General features: G+C 41.9%; 2 protein-coding genes across 3 annotated transcripts in view; one reads left to right on the top strand and one right to left on the bottom strand.

The window, feature by feature from the left end:
- TENT2 (terminal nucleotidyltransferase 2) overlaps positions 1-199 on the bottom strand; it is a 37,676-nt gene extending 37,477 nt beyond the window's left edge. For both annotated transcript variants that reach the window (XM_018070449.1, XM_018070450.1), the window contains exon 1: positions 94-199. The gene's annotated coding sequence lies outside the window, so the exon portion shown is untranslated. The remainder of the gene's footprint in view (positions 1-93) is intronic.
- A 10,130-nt stretch (positions 200-10,329) lies between these two features.
- HOMER1 (homer scaffold protein 1) overlaps positions 10,330-19,024 on the top strand; it is a 101,895-nt gene continuing 93,200 nt past the window's right edge. Inside the window, exon 1 of the mRNA XM_029958973.1 lies at positions 10,330-10,503. Within this exon, the coding sequence (XP_029814833.1) occupies positions 10,330-10,503 (174 nt within the window). The remainder of the gene's footprint in view (positions 10,504-19,024) is intronic.

The raw sequence follows: 19,024 nt of genomic DNA, 5'->3' as shown, positions 1-19,024 counted from the left end.
CCGCCAGGACAGGTGTCCGGTGCCACTGCCACGCCTGCGGCCCGGGTCCGACCCCCGGCACCGCTCCCTGTCACATCCACACGGGATACTCACGCCAAGCCTGGGTGGAGGCACGCGGGGCGGGCCCGCGGGCAGCAACGAGCAGGGCCGGCAGCGGAGACCAGCTCTGGCAGCTGAGCGCCGCTCTGTCTGCCGGATGCCGGGACGCCACAGGAAGCGTCCGGGATGCGGCGGAAGGACTCAGGATGCGGCAGGAAAGGCCCGGAATGCGGCAGGAAGGTCTCGGAATGCGGCAGGAAGGGAAGGGCCCCTTCCGCCGGCTCCCGCGCCACTTCCGCACCGCTACGGGCAGACGCCCCTTAGGGGCCTGGTTGGGCGGAGAGCGGTGCGCATGTGCGGGGTGGGCGGTGCGCATGGGCGGGGTGGGCGGGGTGGGACAGGGACAGGGAGGGGCGGGAGGCGTGGTAACAGTGCCAGCCGGGCATAGCCGGGCTGTGGGAGTTATGTCCGTGCAGCTGATGTGCTTTCTGCAGGTGCTGGCCGACTGTAATTGAGCTGCCGTTCAGGAGCGTGTCAAAAGTATAGTATTTGGCTAAATCAGTTAGGATTGTAGGTGTGCTAGGATAAACCCAAGGTCACGAACGGGCTGAAATGCCTGCACCCTGAGGAGTGAAAAGTTCGGAAGACAGAAGCAGAATCTCAGAATCATCAAGGCTGGAATAGAGTTCATCCAGCCACCCACCAGCGCTATCTCTGTAACCACTAAACCATCATCCAGCACCAGAACCAGTCACTCCTTGAGCATCTCCATGGATGGTGTCTGCATGACCTCCCTGGGCAACCTGTTCCAATGCCTGACTACCCTAACAGTGAAAAAAAAATTTCTAATACCTGCTCTGCATCCCCTCTGTCTCAGCTTAAGGCCATTTCCTCTTGCCTTCTCACTGCAGGCAGAGGCCTGTCCCCACCTCACTACAACTTCCTTTCAGGTGGTTGTAGAGAGTGATGAGGTCCCCCCAAGCATCCTCTTCTTGAGACTAAACAAAGTGAGCTCCCTCAGCCATTCCCCATAAGATACGTTTTCCAGACCTTTCACAAGCCTTATTGCCCTTCTCTGGATATGCTCCAGCACCACAATGTCCTTCTTATCACTATTCCTTCTTCAGGACAATTACTGGAAGTGGGCTCTTGCCATGAGCAGGTACTGAAACAGTGAGCTGCTGCACACCTATGCACACACTGTTGAAGCTCCCCCCTTTGAGAGGGAAGGAGTAAGTTGAGGTCTTGTTCGGTTTTGAGTTTCTTGCTTGAAGGCTTGCTCAGCTGACAGCAGGCAACTGCTGGGGTTGTCACACTTTGAGACTGGCTACTCACATACAGACCTAGTGGATAACAAAGAGACAAAACACAGGGGCCCAATGAAATGGGTCTATAAATGAACTGGGAAGGGAAGGCTTGGGCTGCGAAAGGACTTAATCACCTTGGCTGTGGCATGGGAACTTTGTGTAAGGGTCAGCCCATGGCTATGGTTAGCATTACATTTATGAGAGACAAATTTTAGGGTCATACATGGAACGAAGCTGCAAGACAAAGTTCAGCCACAAAGACATTTCTCTTGAGAATTTTTTATTCAATCATTTTGACTATTTACTAGCCAAAGCACATGGCAAGGGTTAAGGCTAAGTTTAGGGTTCAGAGAGAGACAAAATCTATAGGTCTAGGTGACATGGCGCTGTGGAGAAGCTTCTAAGGGAGAGTTTGGACTGCAGAAAGTGTTCTGGGCAATTTTAGAGTTAGAAGAGAGACAGTTCCTGGGGGTCTAGTTGTGGTGGGTCTGCAGAGGGACTGCCTAGGGGTGGTTCTGCAGAAGAATTACTCTCAAAACTTGAATCAGGGCCATGTTTGGGTTTGCCTAGGGTTAAGGCCTTGGGCACTTTTAGGGCAAGGAAGGGACAGTTCCTAAGGGTTTAGCTGAAGTGGGGCTGCTGAGAGAAGGTCTGGGCTGCAGAAGGAATTCTCAGGGAGCATTTTTATCTGAGCCACATTTCAGTCTGTCTGGTGTTAAAGGTCTTCTAGCACTAAGGTTCAAAGAGAGACAAGGCCTAGAGATCTCGGTGAAGCGAGGCTGCAGGCAGGCTGTCAAGGGAAGGTGTGGGCTGCCAAATCAGTTCTCTCCTGGAACTTTTTCATCTGTGCTACAATTTGGGTTTTCTGTGTTTAAGCTCTACCTTAAAGGCTACCTGGCCAGGGTTAGGATTAGAAGAGAGACAAAGCTGAAGGGTTCTGTTGTGGGGGGGCTGCAAAAGGCTTCTAAGGGCAGATTTGGGCATCACACAGAACTCCCCTTAGAGCTTTTCCATCTTGGGTGTGGTTTGGGGTCTTTGGCTAAACTCAGCCCACAGTTAACATAGGGGTAATGGATATGGTTCATAAATGATACAACGCCCTGGTGTCATTTGTGGTTGGAGGTGATAAGGATTTGAATTGGGACACATTAGGATGAAAGAAGAGTTGTCCCTTGGGGAGTTCAGTCCCAAGATATCTTAAACAGAGAACAAGTAGAAAAATAGATCTTTTGTTTCCTGAGAATCCTACCAGTGCCTGGTTAAGCAGAACTTGGATTTTGATCTGTGTGCTGGTTTTGTCTGGGGTAGAGTTAATTTTCTTCACGGTGGCTTGTATGGGGCTGTGTTTTGGATGTATGCTGAAAACAGTGTTGATAGTATAGAGACTTTTGTTATTGCTGAGCAACACTTACAGCAGAGTCAAGACCTTTTCTGCTTTCCGTACTGCCATGCTGGTGAGGAGGCTGGGGGTACATGGGAGGCTGTGAGGAAACACAGCTGGGACAGGTTACCCAAAATGACCAAAGGGATATTCCATACCATTTGACACCACGCTCAGTACATAAAGTTGGGAGAAGAAGGAAGAAGCCAGGGGCATTTGGAGTTATGCTGTTTGTCTTCCTGAATAACAGTTACTCACGATGGAGCCCTGCTCTCCTGGAGATGGCTGAATACCTGCCTGCCCATGGGAAGCAGCAAATTAATTCCTTGTTTTTGCTTTGCTTGCATGCACAGCTTTTGCTTTCTCTATTAAACTGTTGTATCTCAACCCATATGTTTTCTAGGTTTTACCCTTCTGATTCTTTCCCAGATCCTGATGGTGGGGAAGTGAGCAAGTGGTTGTGTGGTGCTTGGTTGCCAGCTGGGGTTAAACCACAACAATCTGGAACTCAGCTCTCTTTCTATACTATTTGTTTGGAACCAAAGGAATAATTTCTGCTCAAGGCAGAAACTTCATGTCTTAACAGTTAGAAGTCAGTGATACAACTCCTTATAGCTGGAGTTCTCTATGCAGCCCGTTCAAACAGTGTTCTCCAGACCATTTGACCTCTCTTCTCACCATAATCTATCCATTAACCAATAACATGTCACTCTTCTAGGATTCTCACATTTGCCATGGGGCCTACAATAAATATAACCTAACACAGTCAATATACCTCATAGCAGGCAGTGTTTATAGCAGTGTATTAAGCATCAACATTTTTTTATACAGCAAAATGGAAAAAAAAAGAAAAAAAAATTAAAAAGAAGATTTAGGAATGCCTTTACCCAATTAAAGTAACTTGTGTTGCTATGTTTTTTCCTGGTCTCCTTCTGCCCTGCTCCTTGGCAAAAGGCACCCTTGTATTTTGTGTTTATATCAATCTATTATTACCAAATAACTTTTTTTTTCTGGTTCAGGCTGTTCACTCTTAAGGATGTTTTTTTCCGTGTCTTACCTGCATTGACTTGTCAACATAGCTACACATTTCAGTGAGGCACCTGACATAACCTGACATTTTACAAATTGCCAACAGTCTTATGAGACAAATCTCTGTGCTTTGATGTGCTGAGAGCTGTTCTATTTTTCAGTATCTGCTGTCTTACTTCCTGACCCTGACTGTGATCTCAGACAGTTTACAGATCCTCTTCTGTCAGAAAAGACATACAAAGCCTTACTTCTGGATTTAGTCAGGAGTCAGGCTGCTGGACAAGAGACACTCAGCTGAACAACTTTACAACAAGGAATTTGAGAATTTGCACCAGTGATTCCAACAGATTCCCCCAAACAGAATAGCATTAGGACTGGTGTAAAACTCCTGCCCCGGGAGTTGCTGACTCATGGAATTGGCTAAGAGCTTTACTTTAATATATAGATATAGGGTTCTTTAATACCTTGAGATAGCAACTGGCTTGTTTCCAAGGAATTGCTTTATTCATTTAGGGGAGTAAATAAGGGGATTTGTCCAAAGTTCAAAAGGACACCACACAAGCTAGACAAAATGTTCCACCACAATACTGATTCAACATATACTATTAATCCACAACACTTAAATCAAGATCTAATCCCTCCAGCTGTAAACCACGCTAAGTATCAAGAAAGGAGCAGAGAAAGAGAAACAAAGGGATCAAGAAGAGAGAAGGAGAAAGAGGGAGAGACAGATTTTAGAGCTACCACTGAAGCCTTGTAGAAGACCAGCTCTCACAGGTCCAAGCGGCAGTGCTGCAATACGAGGCAAACACATGCCCTTGGTTTTATTTGCTCTGGTCTCTATGGCCAACCTCTCCAGCCACTCTGGGGTTCCAGGTCAGGGTGAGAAACAGTGTTCTCACTGTCCCTGCCAACCTGAGGCTGGGTTAGGGGCTCCAGCAGATGTGGTGTGTTATAGTTTTCCCAGGCTGTTTGTGACTGACAGCAACTCTGGGGCTGTTCCATGTGGGCTCCAGGGGCTGCCATGAGGGATACAACACCACCCTACCTCCATGAGGTTCAACCCGTCCCTTCCCCCTCCACACACACACACACATGCACACACCCCCCACACATTCTCCCCACAAATGGGTTCTGACCCATTAATAACTTATCCGGTGTTGTCTAACAACTGATCCTGTGTTTCTGCCTTAAAAGAGACTTGTTTTAGAATAAAAATGGTATATTTATGGTAAAAGAGGAGTTTGTAAGACTAATTTATTGGAAAAACAAAAAATAACCTGAATGATCAATGAAGGAAATTTATGATCTATAATAGAAGCAGAGTCTGAATTCAGCCTCCATAAATTATATTTTGCTCTGAGAGATAGGAAAGAGAGTGTTTTCCAGAAGTAATTGACAAAGAGGTCTCTGATAAACCATTTGCAATCTCTCTCATAGAATGGAAACAATTATGCAACATTAAAGTCCCTGTTTGGTGCTTTTTGCAATTTTCTGAAACTTTTGGAGCTGAAGTGCTCCAGTTGTAGTCACTATCTGAAGGTAAACAGTGCTGGAAAGTTTGGTCAAAGCAGCTCAATGTTCAGTAGTCCAAGGAGCAAAAATGAAGAATAAAACCCAACTCCTCTATGGAAATCTTTATCTAATATTAAAAAAAATCCACAATACTCTTTTCTTTGCCTCTTGGTACCAGAGAAAGACTATGGGAAATGAGACATGTATGGTTAGAACATACTTTAACCATAGCAAACAGCCTTATTAAAGAGCACCTGATACTACTGCACTCATTAAGAGTGATAAAAAACTTGTGCTTGTGTACTCACCCTTTCCCTACTGGGAATTATTCAACTTACTTGAAGCACTTTTTCAGTTTCAAAGCCAGATGTAACAGACTATCATTTTTTATGTTATTAGTTTCTACGACCAGTTCTGAAACAATGAAATGTGTGTCAATACAGTGCTTCATTTTAAGTATCCCTTTTATTTATATTGTACTGAGACCAAACACAGCACATATATTAAAATAAGAAATGTAACTCCAATGAAATAAGTGGCACATAACAGGGATTAATACAGTGAAGATTCACTGTGAAGACAGAAGCTTTTTAATCATGATACCCATATGAAATGCTTTGCAGTTTCTTTAGAAGTCAGGATATTCTGGGATTGAAGCCAAACCAGAGACTTAGGTCTAACACAAATTTTATGTACTAGGCAAAAAGTAGCTTTCCCCAGGAAAACAATACAAGATTTTAATAATAATACAAAGAACATAAATTAGATGTACATTAAGAAACAGTGTTAAAAAGGCACAAAGGCATTAAAAGCAAGATTCAAAAGTGTAGCAAGTAAATACTGAATGAAAAATTAATAATTAATTACAGAACTGCAGTATTTTCCCCCCATTGTGCAGCATCCTAGTTTTGATGTTCAGTCTTCAGCCAGATTTAGTGATGTTCATGTATACCTTTATTTGCTTTCCTCTATGCCTTTTAAGTGAGAGATCAGTTGATATATTTATTACATACAGTATGCTAATTTTTATATACACATATGTAATACACAGTATTATATATACGTATATGTAATAAAGTATTTATGAAATGTAATTAGTGTCATAAACATTAAAATGAAAATTTTATATAACTGCAAACATGTATATCTATGAATTCCAAATTAAAATTGTAAAATACAGATTTAATGTATCTATTATAATGATTTCTGCAAAATATGTATTTACAGTTGTCTTTATTTGGGATGTCTACATATGAATGAACCCTGTATCTTTTCCAGATGAGTAGTTTGTAGTGCACCATTTAGATTACTGTAGGAAATATACCGTATGCATTTGATGAGAATTAAATTGTTGTGATAAATGGTTAATGCTCTGCAGTAGTTAGATTAATAAGTATATTGGCTAGTAATTTTACTAATTCAGTGCTTAAGTTTTGTAAATTTTGTTATTAAAGTCTTTCTATACAACATTTTTAAAGGAAGGTTAAGTTTTTGAAGGGTATGCCTGATATGTCAGTTTCTGAGGGTTAGTATTTAAGCAGGAATTTTATTGTTGTTACAACAGATCTAGTAGATATTCTGCTGTTGTCCAGTGGCTGAGAAAAATTGACGTAGGATTAATGTATTTGGAGGCAATTCCTACTCATCAACTTTGTGCATATAGTAACATCCCCGAACTGGGGAACAGACAGATACAAACATTTTTCTCTCTTAAATTAAGCATTTAGTAAATACAGTATTACCTCTATTTTATAATTGCTTTAAAATTGATAATTTTAAGCATGCACATAGGATTTATGAGTTCCCAACCAGCATATTGAGATTTGAACAAATTGGTGAGGTCCTGCTGTGAGCTAATAAACAAAACGTAACTGCCTACCTGCATTCTGTTTTCCTAATATTTCTTGTGTACACTGCCAAAGGTTGAGTAGGGTGCAAGAGCTGTCTGTTGGTGGTCAACATAAATTCTGTTGTATTATATTTCTTTACCGTCTCCTTCAGGTTTTTATCTCCACCCCACAGCGGGTCATCTGGTCCAATCTCCCTGCTCAAGTAGGATCATCCTAAAGCACATGGCACAGGAATGTGTCTGGACGGTTCTTGAGTAAGTCCAGTGAGGGAAACTCCACAACCTCTCTGGGCAATGTGTTCTAGTGCATGGTCACCCACAGTGTTATTCTTTGTATTCAGGTGGAACTTCCTGTGCATCAGTTTCTGCCCCTTGCCTCTTATCCTATTGCTTGGCACCACCAAGGAGAGCCTGGATCCATCCTCTTGACACCTACCCATCAGATACTAATAGACAATGATGAATGAAGAACATTTTCCTGCACCGTAAAAGCTTTGAAATAAAATGTACTAGTGTCTAAGAGTTTTTGCTCCAGAAAGCAGAATATTTTTGTTAACAAGTTTAAAGGTTACCTTAAACTTTTCAGTATGTATAAATGTGTTTTCTTCAGGACTTTTTTATGGAGCCTTACAATAGACATAATTAAAGACACAGTTTTTACTAACCATTTAATTAAAGCAGCCTTTAAACAGTTGGTACTATGTACCTGTACCTAGGTTCCTCTCTTTCAAGTTGCTAGCATTTATGTTACTAGTAAGCTATAAAAGTGACACTAATTTTAAAATGCAGGTAGCCAAGAGACGGACACACATCTGTGTGCCCATACACACTTGCTGAAGTAAGCTACAGAAGTCCAATCAAAAGTTAGAGGGTCAAAATTGGAACAGTTCTGTCTAATGCAGCAGTAATTCACAGTATTCACAGTATTTCACAGCATTTACAATGAGCATTTTTCCAGATGCACTTGCTATATGTTCTTACATTAGCTGTAATTCAAATAAAGTAATTTTTCCAGTTTTACATTTGCAGACATGCTCCTTCTCACCTTCAGTTTTAATATGGTGTTTTTCAGGTCAGATAGTTCTTCAGCCAGTGTCACAGAGGAAATGAAATAGAGCTCCAAAGGGGAGCTGCCAGCACCTTATCTATGAAGAGGCTGCCACATATCCATAATACATTACACCAGCTTGAGGCAAATTCAGTCTTTGTTGTGCACCATGTATTAGTACAGTTTCTTCTGAATAATTTATAATGTTGCTTTGCAAATTGGGTTAGTGTTAGGAGTCCTAGAAATGTCAGATTTCAAAATAATCTTTCTATTGGTAAAAGTATTCAGTGTAAAATACCATATTAAAGGTACGGTAAAACTGAGCTCTTGAAATCACTAAAGGCAGGAAATGCAGAGTTAAGGTTGCCATGGAAGCCTTAACTCCACACCTTTAGGTAGGCTGTATACTATGGTTTTAATTACTTCTTCTTTATCCAACTCTATATAGGTGTCCTTCTTTTATTATGTGAATTCTAATTATATTGAGTGCTATTTATAATACATATTATAATACATATTAATGGCTACTCAGCAAACATCAGATATCAGATGTTAGTTGTAGCTCACTGTATCTTGCACTCTTATATTAAGGTGACTGTATGATGTGTAACCAGAAAATAGTATTATGGCTAACTTATTGGCCAAGGTATGAAAATACACTTTTTCTAAGTTAGAATTGTACAGTATGGCCATCACATTGCAAAGTATGATCACATGAATAGTAAAATCTTAGAAAACACAGGCAATCTACAGGAGGGAAACTGAAAATGGTTCTTCATGGAAGTTTAACCAGTATAATGGTACAGTTCTTCAGCAAGGCGTGAAAATAAAGCATTTGTGCTTTGCAAATGTGTCTTATGTATAAAGGCTACAAATGTGAAAGCAAGTATCTGTAGTGGGTTGACCCTGGTTGGATGCCAGGAACCCACCAGAGTCACTTTATCGCTCCCTTTCTTGTCCAGACAGGGGAGAGAATATTTAACAAAGGTTCATTGTTGAGTTGAGACAAGGACCAAGAGAGATCACTCGCTGAAATACCATAACAGGCAAAATAGACTCAGCTTGGAGATATTAATTGCATTTATTACTAACAAAATCAGAACAGGATAATGAGAAGTAAATTAAATCTTAAAAACACCTTTCGCCTACTCTTCCCACCTTCCCAGGCTCTGCCTCTTCTCCCCCAGTAGCTCAGGGAGATGGGGAATGAGGGTGATGGTCAGTTCATCACACATTGTTTCTGCTGATGCTCAGGGAGAAGAGTCCTTCCCCTGCTCCAGTACGGAGTCCCTCCCATGGGAGACAGTTCTCCACAAACTTCTACAATGTGAGTCCCTCCCACAGGCAACAGTTCTCCACGAACTGCTCTAGGGTGGGTAACTTTACCATGGAGTGCAGTCCTTCAGCCACAAGCTGCTCCAGTATGGGCTCCCCACAGATTCACAAGTCCTACCAGGAAACAACCTCCACCTGGGCTCCTCTATCCATGGGTCTGTATATCCCCATCAGAAGCCTGCTCTAGCACAGACTTCCTACAGGGTCACAGCCTTCTTTTGAGGTATCCATCTGCTCCTGTGTGGAGCTCCTCCATAGGCTGCACGTAGATTTCTGACTCCCATTGACCTCCATGGGCTGCAGGGAAACAGCTGTCTTCACCATAGGCTGCAGGGGAATCTCAGCTCTGGCACCTGAAGCACTTCTCCACTGACCTTGCTGTCTGCATAGTTGTTGCTCTCACATATTCTCAGTCAGCTCTTCAGCGGCCGCAATTACAGTTGCGGGTCCGTCTAGTGGCAAGTCCATCCTGGAGCTGGCTGGCATTGGCTCTGTCAGATATGGGGGAAGCTTCTGGCAGCTTCGCGGAGAAGCCACCCCTGTAGCCTCCCCACTACCAAAACCTGGCCATGCAAACCCAATACAGCATCCGACTGCAGCTCCTGAGGGCTGACGGGACTGTCCCTGAGAGCCTCTGCCAGTGGGCTCACCAGGAGAACCCAACAGCCATGTTGCAGCAGGCCACAAGTTTGCCTATGGCACTATCTTGCTACTCGTCTGCTGGCAGCAGCAACTTCTTAGCCTCGCTTCCACTTCATTTAAAATGCTGAATTTTCTGGTGTTTCAGCATAACTTTTAATAGGGGGACAGGGTGGAGGGGGCCTGCATGGCAGCGTATGTGAGGAGAGGCCAGAGATGCCCTGTGCAGGTCACAGCCAGCTCCACCCAGGAAGAGCTGAGCCAGCCAGGGAAGCTGGTGTGTGGGGAAGTGTTTAGGGAATGGCACAAGGCTGCCTCGTCTCAGGAAGTGTGTGGTGGTGGGGCCTGCAGTGCTGTTAGGGTAAGTTTATTCAGCTGTAGAACCACAAGAACTGGAATGGTTTGACAGAGAGGAAACTGTACTGAATCACTTCAGGGTGTGTGTCAAAAGTTTTATATTCTCTTCTGTGACAACTACAATAATATACATTCTGTGGTTAATTAATATGCAGGTTCTGAAAATCAGATTCGGCCTTCCAGCTCTCTTTTTTTTCATTTAATTTCTCAAAGTATGATTTGTCTTCTTCATGATGCTCCCTGTAAGGCAAAGACATAAATTTACACAAAAATGCTTCCTAAGATCTACACGGTTTCTATGAAGTAAGTGAATCTTCTGTCAGAATTTAAAGAGCTAACTGCTATAGCACACAGGGTGAGAATGGGTGGGGATCTTCTCTAAGGCATTTCTCAGGGTGCTGCAGTCTGTATTAACTTTCAGACAAGATTTCTGAGTCAGTTAATTTGTAACGGAGCATCTATGTTTACATGGCTAGATATAGTGTCAAGCAGCACCCAGTGAGATATATGGCTGAAAGGTAAATACTTAGAAAAATTGTTTCATCCTGGTGGTTTGCACTGCACTGATTTTGAGCATTTCTGAGATCATAGTAGACCAACAAGGGCCTACATGTCTGGTTCTATGCAAGCCCAGGAAAAGGCATGCTGCTGCCTTTGGGGCTATCTGGCTGGTGACCAGCCACCAGGATGTTCCTCAGCAATGTTCAATTCTAGGACCAACCCTGTTCAGTACGTTTATCAATGATTTGGGTGCAGGAGTGGAATGTACCATGAGCAAGTTTGCTGATGACACCAAACTAGGACGTGTTGCTGACTCTCTCGAGGGACAAGAGCCTTGCAGAGGGATCTAGCTAGCTTGGAGCATCAGACTATCATTAATGGAATGAAATTTAACATGTCCAAATATTGGATTCCTCACCTGGTCTGTAGTAAAGCCAGGCACAAGTATACATTTGGAACAGCTGTAGAGCACCCCTGCAGGAAGGGATCTGGGTGTGCTGGTCAACAGCAATTCTGTGAGTTTGCAGTGTCTCCTAGCAGCCAGGAGGGTAAACAGCATCCTGAGGTGCATCAAACACAGCACTCTCAGCTGATCAAGAGAGGTTATTATCCCACTGTATTCAGCATTGGTGCAGCCTCACCTGAAGTGCTTAGTGCAGTTCTGGGTCCTGCAATTTAAGAAGGGTGTGAAGGTCCTTGAATACATCCAGAGAAGGGCAACAGAGCTTGTGAGAGGGTTGGAAGGCATGTCCTGTGAGGAGCCACTAAGGACTTTGGGCTTGTCTAGTAAGCTGAGGGGTGACCTTATTGCTCTCTACAGTTTCCTCAGCAGGGGAAGTGGGGAGGGAGGTGCTTATGTCTTCTCCTTGGGTTCCAGTAACAGGACACATGGGAATGGTTCAAAGATGTGCCAGGGAGGTTCAGACTTGAGATGAGGAAACATTTCTTTACTGAGAGAGTGGACAAATACTGGAAAGGGCTTCCTAGAGAGGTGGTTGCTGCCTTAAGCCTTTTAGTGTTTAGGAGGTGTTTGGATAATGCCCTTAATAACATTCCTAAACTTTTGGTCAGCCCTGAAGTGGTCAGGCAGCTGGACTGGCAGATCATTTTGTAGATCCCTTCCAACTGAAAGGAATCTAACTATTCCGTTCCATTCCACTCGTATTGTATCTACTCTTCTCTAAATGTGCAACAGTTTGAGTGCAGTCTTTGAACAGCAGTGCCCTGTCCCGTCCTGCCAGGATGCCATGGCCAAAGGAAGGCTGGGAGATGACAGGAATGAGATTGTTTGTGTAATCTTAATTCAGCTATTTTTTGTGTGTGAATTATGCTCACTTAGTATGTCCTTTAGTCTGTTGAAACAGAAATCCTATTAACAATTCTAACAGCTAGTATTCTCAAAATCTTGAGTTTCCTTGAAGATGGAATTTTTTTCCACTTAGAAAAAAATTCTTTCCTCAGAGGGTGGTAAAGCACAGAAACAGGTTGTCCAGAGAAGTGGTGGATGCCCATCCCTAGGAGTGTTCCAGGCTGGGTTGGATGGGGCCTTGAGCAACATGATCTAGTGAATGGCATCCCTGCCCATGTCAGGGGGGTTGGAACCAAATGATCTTTGAGGTCCATTCCAAACCAAACCATTCTATGATTCTATGGAAAGCACTCATGCTAAATTCAAGTTCATCCCTCAGCTAGAGTTGTGTAAGTATTGTAGCAAGCACATAAGTATTGTTCCCTAGGACAGAATTCAGCTACTATAACTTTAAAATCATCCTCTCTTCTTTTCATTTAGTTCCATTTCTCTCCACATCAAAACCTTCTTTAGTACAAGCCTTTTGTTCCTGATAAGTGAAAACTAAGTTTCCACTTGGAAATGCATACATTCCAAGTGATGCAATGAGGCTTCTTCAAGGGAGATTTTCTTTCACTGCAGATCATCTTCAAAGAAAATCCATCCTATTTGTTGAATGAGGTAGGAATTCTGTGCAAAAAATATCTGCAGTCATGTAATTACTTTATCAAAATGAAAGGAAATTACAATATTTGTTCATGCAACCTCAGTTGTGGAATTTCTGACCCTTGATAGGATACAACCTTTCAGTGCACTCTCTGAATGTCCTTAAAAGATCTGAATGATAAAAGATAAATCCCGCCCTGTGGCATCCTATGGTCCCACATGGGCCACCAGCAGAACAGAGTAACTCCACTCTTCAGAATAGCTAGTACCTTGTCAGGCTTGAGAGCTGGGCCTGTGCAAACCTGATAAAGTTCAATAAGGCCAAGTGTGAGGTCCTGTACAGGGATCAGGACAATCCCAAGCACAAATTCAGGCTGGGGATGGATCTGGAGAATGGATCAAGAGCAGCCCTGAGGAGAACTTGAGGGTGTTGGTGGATGAGAAGACATGACTTGACAATGTGCACTTGCAACCCACAAAATCAATGGCATTCTAGGCTGCATCAGAAGAGTGTCCAGAAGCAGTCCTGGTTGAGGGAGGTGCTTCTGCCCCTCTAGTCTGTTTTCATGAGACCCCATCTGAAGTACAGTCCCCAGCTCTGGACCAACCTCCCAGAAGAATGGAAGAAGATTAAAGGTGGGGGGAAAAAGATATTCAGCATGTTTATGGCCAAATTTCAGTTTTCTGCATCACAGCATGTAGATGTTAGTATTTCTTAAAGCTTGGTCAAAATCTCCTCACATGAAGAAAAAACTTTGCATATGCCTGGACTTCATTCTCAGCAGCAGCTAAAGTTCAAACACATGGAAAGTCTGTGAAAATAGTTGGAAATTCTAGATTTTCTTCATGTAAAGATTTACAGAAAGAATAATTTTCTCGAAATATGACTTTTTCAAAGTCTCAGAAAAACTTATCTCTAAAAAGGAAAACTCAGGCAGAAAATTAGGCAAATTTTTCAAATATTCAGACTCTATTATTGGAAGGTCTACAAGAACTTTTAAAAAACAAGTAAGAAAGAACTGCTAAAACCAGAAACTAATTTTTCTAAGGCAATCTCACATTCACTAGTGAATTAATATTTCATATACTACAAGTGTTCAGACCCTGAGAAATAAAAATATTACATTCATATTTCAAAGAAAGGAAAAACAGATATATAGAATTCATGGGTGATGTTTGGAATTTGTTAATTCTGTTAGAAAGCAACTTGGTCTGGTTTGACAGGAGTGGCCAAAAAGAAGAATGGCATGTGATTGCTATGACTTATTCTTTCTGAAAACACAGACCATATTGTCTATAATGTAAATATGACTAAAAAAAAACTTCTTTCAATATGTGGTTTCTCAGATGTGATCCACAAAGGACACACTAGAAAAGGAGACTCATTGTGTGCAAGTACAGTTTTGCCAAGAAAGGATACTGTTGGGGAGGTTTCATTCCACAGTGCCATGATCGCTGCATGATTGCTGCATTTCAAAACTCATATGTAAAAAAACCACTGATTTTTTTTTACAATATTTTTATAATCTTCAGCTGAAGCTGCAAAAATATCTGCAAAGATTTTGGGAAACAAAGCTGAGTGATGTATCTAGATAAACTTGGCAAAATAAAACAGAAATGAGAAGCTGACATAATCTGTCTAGTGGCATAAACTGTGTTTTCTGTATGGTCAGAAAAAGCACTGGAAGAAATAAGAGCTACTGATAAACCCAAGTAAGAAATGAAAGCATTACTTGGATCAGTATCTTAAAAAAATTCCAGTAGGGGTGTAGTGCCACAGAGCTGTGTAGGAGATGTGCAATATATTTCTAGTGGCAAGACAATGAAATGTTGGAAGTGGGTGCTGGAAAATTAGCATTCTCTGGTAATAGGATAGAGTTGGAAATATTGGACTATAAGGCATCTCAGGGAATTATGTCATACGGTTGCTTTCAGAATCAAATCTAGTCTTAGTTTGAGAGTACCGCATTTACTTGAATATAAGGCAACACTTATGTTTCTTCATCTATTCTAGGAGGAAAAATAGTGGTTGTAAAATTGCTCCAGAACCTCTCCAGGCCCACCTGATATGACAGTGAAGATTCTTCTAGAGTGAGGAAAATGCAGACAAAATCTTGGGCTCAGGGAAGAGGATGACATTTACTCTCTTCCCTTTTTTCTCTACTTCACTTATAAATTAAACACAGATCCTGCAAGGGGAAATGATGGAGAAGTGATCCCACTCACTGTAAGAATCATGTGTGTGGGGAGGGAAATCTGTGATTAGACAGGAGAAAGGAGGGCAAGGAGAAGATATAAAGGAGTAGGAGGAGGGAAGAGACACTAAATAGCAGCAATGGATGAGAAGTGAGGCAAGTGTGAGGTGCTGGCTCCCTTATCTTCAAAGGGAATAAACACCCTTGATTTCCTTAGGGATTTTGGAATTTACACTCATCTGGTATTAAACAAACAGCAGCTGATGTAAGAGAGCAGCAGTAGTACCCAAGTCCAGAGGCCTGGAGGAAGTAGTGTCTGCAGGCTGTGAGCTGCCGGAGCAAAGATGTCTCTGTCCGCACAGTTGCCTCTGCCTCCTCCCACATGGAGCCAGTGATGACTGCCATCTGTGATGGCTTCTTTTGCACCCAGTCCTTGTTTGGGAAGGCCACTCTTGAAGATATGAGCTTCCTGAAGAGCAACAACTTTTGGAGTACCAGAAAAAATATTTATAGCGACTTTATACTTGTTAATTTTGTTAATTAGCTCTTTTTGCTCCCTTGCTTGTATTAACCTCTCCCAAAATATTTAGAGAGCATCGTAGTATGTTACATTGGATTTTAGTTTGATAAACCAACCAAGCCAATTTTTGGATTTTTACTCTCATATAATGGCTCAGAGGTTCCTTTAACATCCTTAAGAGTTTCTTTCTGGTTTTGGTGCAGCTAGAATTCCTTTGTTTTGAGTGTGTTGACTAGAGCTGAACAAGCAATTGCAGTTCAAATCTTTCCAGTGTCTAATCTAGCAAAATGGGATTCCCCTGTCTTTTCCATGAGAATGGTACCTCCTAACCAATGTGCAATCAAGTGGTAGAGATCTGGTTTTGCATGGAGAAAACAGGTACCACTGAAGGTTAGGCAAAATGCAGACCTTGTTGGTGTTTCTTGATTTTTCAGCTCTGTACTTCTGCTCTTCCAGGACTTTGAGCAGGCCAGTGGCCATGTTGATACACAGCAGGCTTGAGATTCAGACAGCACAGCCATCTGGGGTTTTTTTTCCCATCTACAGGTATCCCATTGGGAGTTTCAACACAGTACTCCTTTCAGAGGTATTGATAAGTGCTACCAAGCTTACAGGTGTTGCCCCAGCTGGTTGGCCGTTCCGGGCAAGGGTGTCAGAACTGAGTTTTAATACCTGGCTGTGAATATACATGCCAGGAATATGCTACTTCAGAGCAGTAAATGACAGTCTTTCTCCTGTACCACTCTGTGCTTTTCCATGCCTGAAGCCATCCATCTCTTATTTGATTGTAGCATTATTTGGTATTTTTGTGAAGTAACAGCCACCGTATATTTCCATCAGGCAGCATACTCAAGACTACCTCCATCAAAGTTCTCTAGACACAGAAGTGTTCTAAAATAGCAGGGGGAAACTCCAAAACAACTAACTTAGAGTTGAACCTCTTCTCATCACTGTTAAATTCTCTATGTTATATTACTTCAGCCCTCAAGATGAGATGATTGTCTTTTGTTTCCCCTGTTAAGATCTATGATTTAATCACCTGGCTTGCTGTCTTTGTATCTGCATGTTCTTTGTATCTGCCTTAACTGACGTAGATTACCATGTTTTTTATCATATGTTAATCTGGGAAATGGCAAGATGGATAAGTGATTTCAGTAAGCTTGGTAAGCATAAACAGAGGCTTTTTCCACAAGATAACTAATGTTAAGTCAACCAAATCAACCTGGAAACTGATCAAAATTGTAAAAGGGTGTAATTGAGACAAAGTTGAAAGCTTAGAGAAAGCTGTCAGACAGTTACAGAGGAACTGTAACAGTAAATATGGAAGGGAAATAAACAATTAGGTGGACCTTCTACACTTAGCTGTAGTAATAAACTAACACTGTTTAAAGGAAGAATTAAGAAGAAAAAAGATAAATAATGACATTTAATTGGAGAGATGCTTTCTTTGTCCCTATAGCTCTGTTCCCCTGCTCAGGATCATATCTATCCCCCTATTCATATTTTATTACTTACAGAAGGGCATGAAATATATAGGGCACTTATTTCATAAGTCAGTAAAGACATTCCTGGTATTCCACATTTTTCTTTGCCTCTAACTCTGTTCACACCTCTGATTCTCAAGTGAACACTCAATTCTTTACCCCAGGGTTCAGTGTGTGTTTGGTTTCCTTTATATTTTTTTTCTTTTATCTTCATTCTTGGGAATTTCTGGTTTAGCACACATAGTGTAGGAAAGCATACTTCATGCAAGACAAATATGTGAACAAGGTGAAAGGCAGAGACAGATGGAACCATCTTTGTGATATCTAAACAAAATGCTGTGAACATAATGAAATACTTAAGCATTTGCATTACTGTGTGAGCTTGAGCTGAAAGAACAAAACTGATGCAACAGTTACTCATATGTGGATTTAAAGCCTTTGTTTCTTTGCTGTTGACCTGCTATTACTGCATGCAGAATATAATTTGGGACTTTTAGAAGCTAATGAATATAGATTCCTAGCTACTTGACATCAATAAATGAATGAAGCGCTATGTGTTGTTTACGCCTGATTAGTCTTCATTAATTTTTATCATGGTCCTTTTCACTTTAATCATATGGAAGAAAGAACTGCTGTGAATCTTTGTTTTCCTCCCCTGCCCCAACACGGGGACTGCACTAGTTTTACTGACAGAAGCCTGTACAAGTAGTTTGATTTTCAGAGGAAAATACATAGAGCTTTATATGTTTCAGAGCTAGCAAGTGAAACCCAACCAGCAAATGACAATGACAGTCCAGAAAAATAATGCAGCCTCATCATAACTATGCGGGTAGGTTCTAAGAATTGCCCACGACAGACTTAGACTGTTGCCAAGTTTTTTTAGCTTAGTGGCTTTACTTTAGCTTATGAGGTATTGTGTGAGAAATGAGAAATGGGAAACTGAGGAAGCTGTTCTTTTCTGCAGTGAGGCAGTATGCCTCGCTGCTACTGCCAGCAGCAGTAATGATTCATGCTGGGTTTCCTATGCTTGTTCTTGGTTAGGGAAGGTTTCCCTTGATATCTAATTTGTCATTCTTGCTCTTTCCATAGCCGATTACTTTTATAAGTCAGAATGTTGAGACAAGGGTCTGCAAAATATGTGCATGTGTAAATTAAAATAACTTTTGGAAATATCTGACTCTAGGGAGATCAGATTGTTAATATTTTCTCTTTCATTCCAGCCTCTTTCTGGGATACACGTGGTCCCAGTAGAGGTCTTATGAGAGGACAAACAACTCTCTGTTAAAGCAACAGCTGTGAACATCCTGTGGTTGGTTTTGTCATGCTTTACAATCCCATAACATACATTGGTAAAACTTGGGTGTTCTGCCGTTTTTATGTGGGGATTGGCACCTAGTATTGTATTACTATCTCCCTCTCATGCTCATTGTAGTTTAATGTGCCTCTGGTGGCTACATCATTTAAATAGGAAAATACCATGAAAATACTGAAATTCACCCTAGCAAAGAGCAAAGAGCATGTTCCTTGTGGAGTACTCCAATGCCATCGGCATTGTCTTGGAGCAGTTAGACCTAATGTTTATAAATTCAGGGAATCTCGGAGAGTTACTAGAAGTATTTGCAGAACCTAAGATGAAGTGTATATACATATAAGTACTGTGTGGTGATGGAGCTTGGGCTACTCTGATGGATCAGAAGCAGCAATACATGCTGCTTGCATTGCACCGTTGAAGAACTGAGCTAGATATTGTAGTCCTACCACGCTCACAGTGCTGGCCCTTCCTTTGCGGTAGTACCAGCACGGACGTGCTGTAACCTACAATTTTTTGCGGGGACAATTTTAGAATGGCTGCCGCGTTTCTCTCCCGTTTG

The sequence above is a fragment of the Manacus vitellinus genome, unplaced genomic scaffold, assembly GCF_001715985.3.
Source record: "Manacus vitellinus isolate BGI_N305 unplaced genomic scaffold, ASM171598v3 scaffold_18_pilon, whole genome shotgun sequence".
Taxonomy (NCBI): domain Eukaryota; kingdom Metazoa; phylum Chordata; class Aves; order Passeriformes; family Pipridae; genus Manacus; species Manacus vitellinus.
The sequence above is the reverse complement of the archived record's forward strand: the minus strand, read 5'-3'. Positions and strand labels throughout refer to the sequence as shown.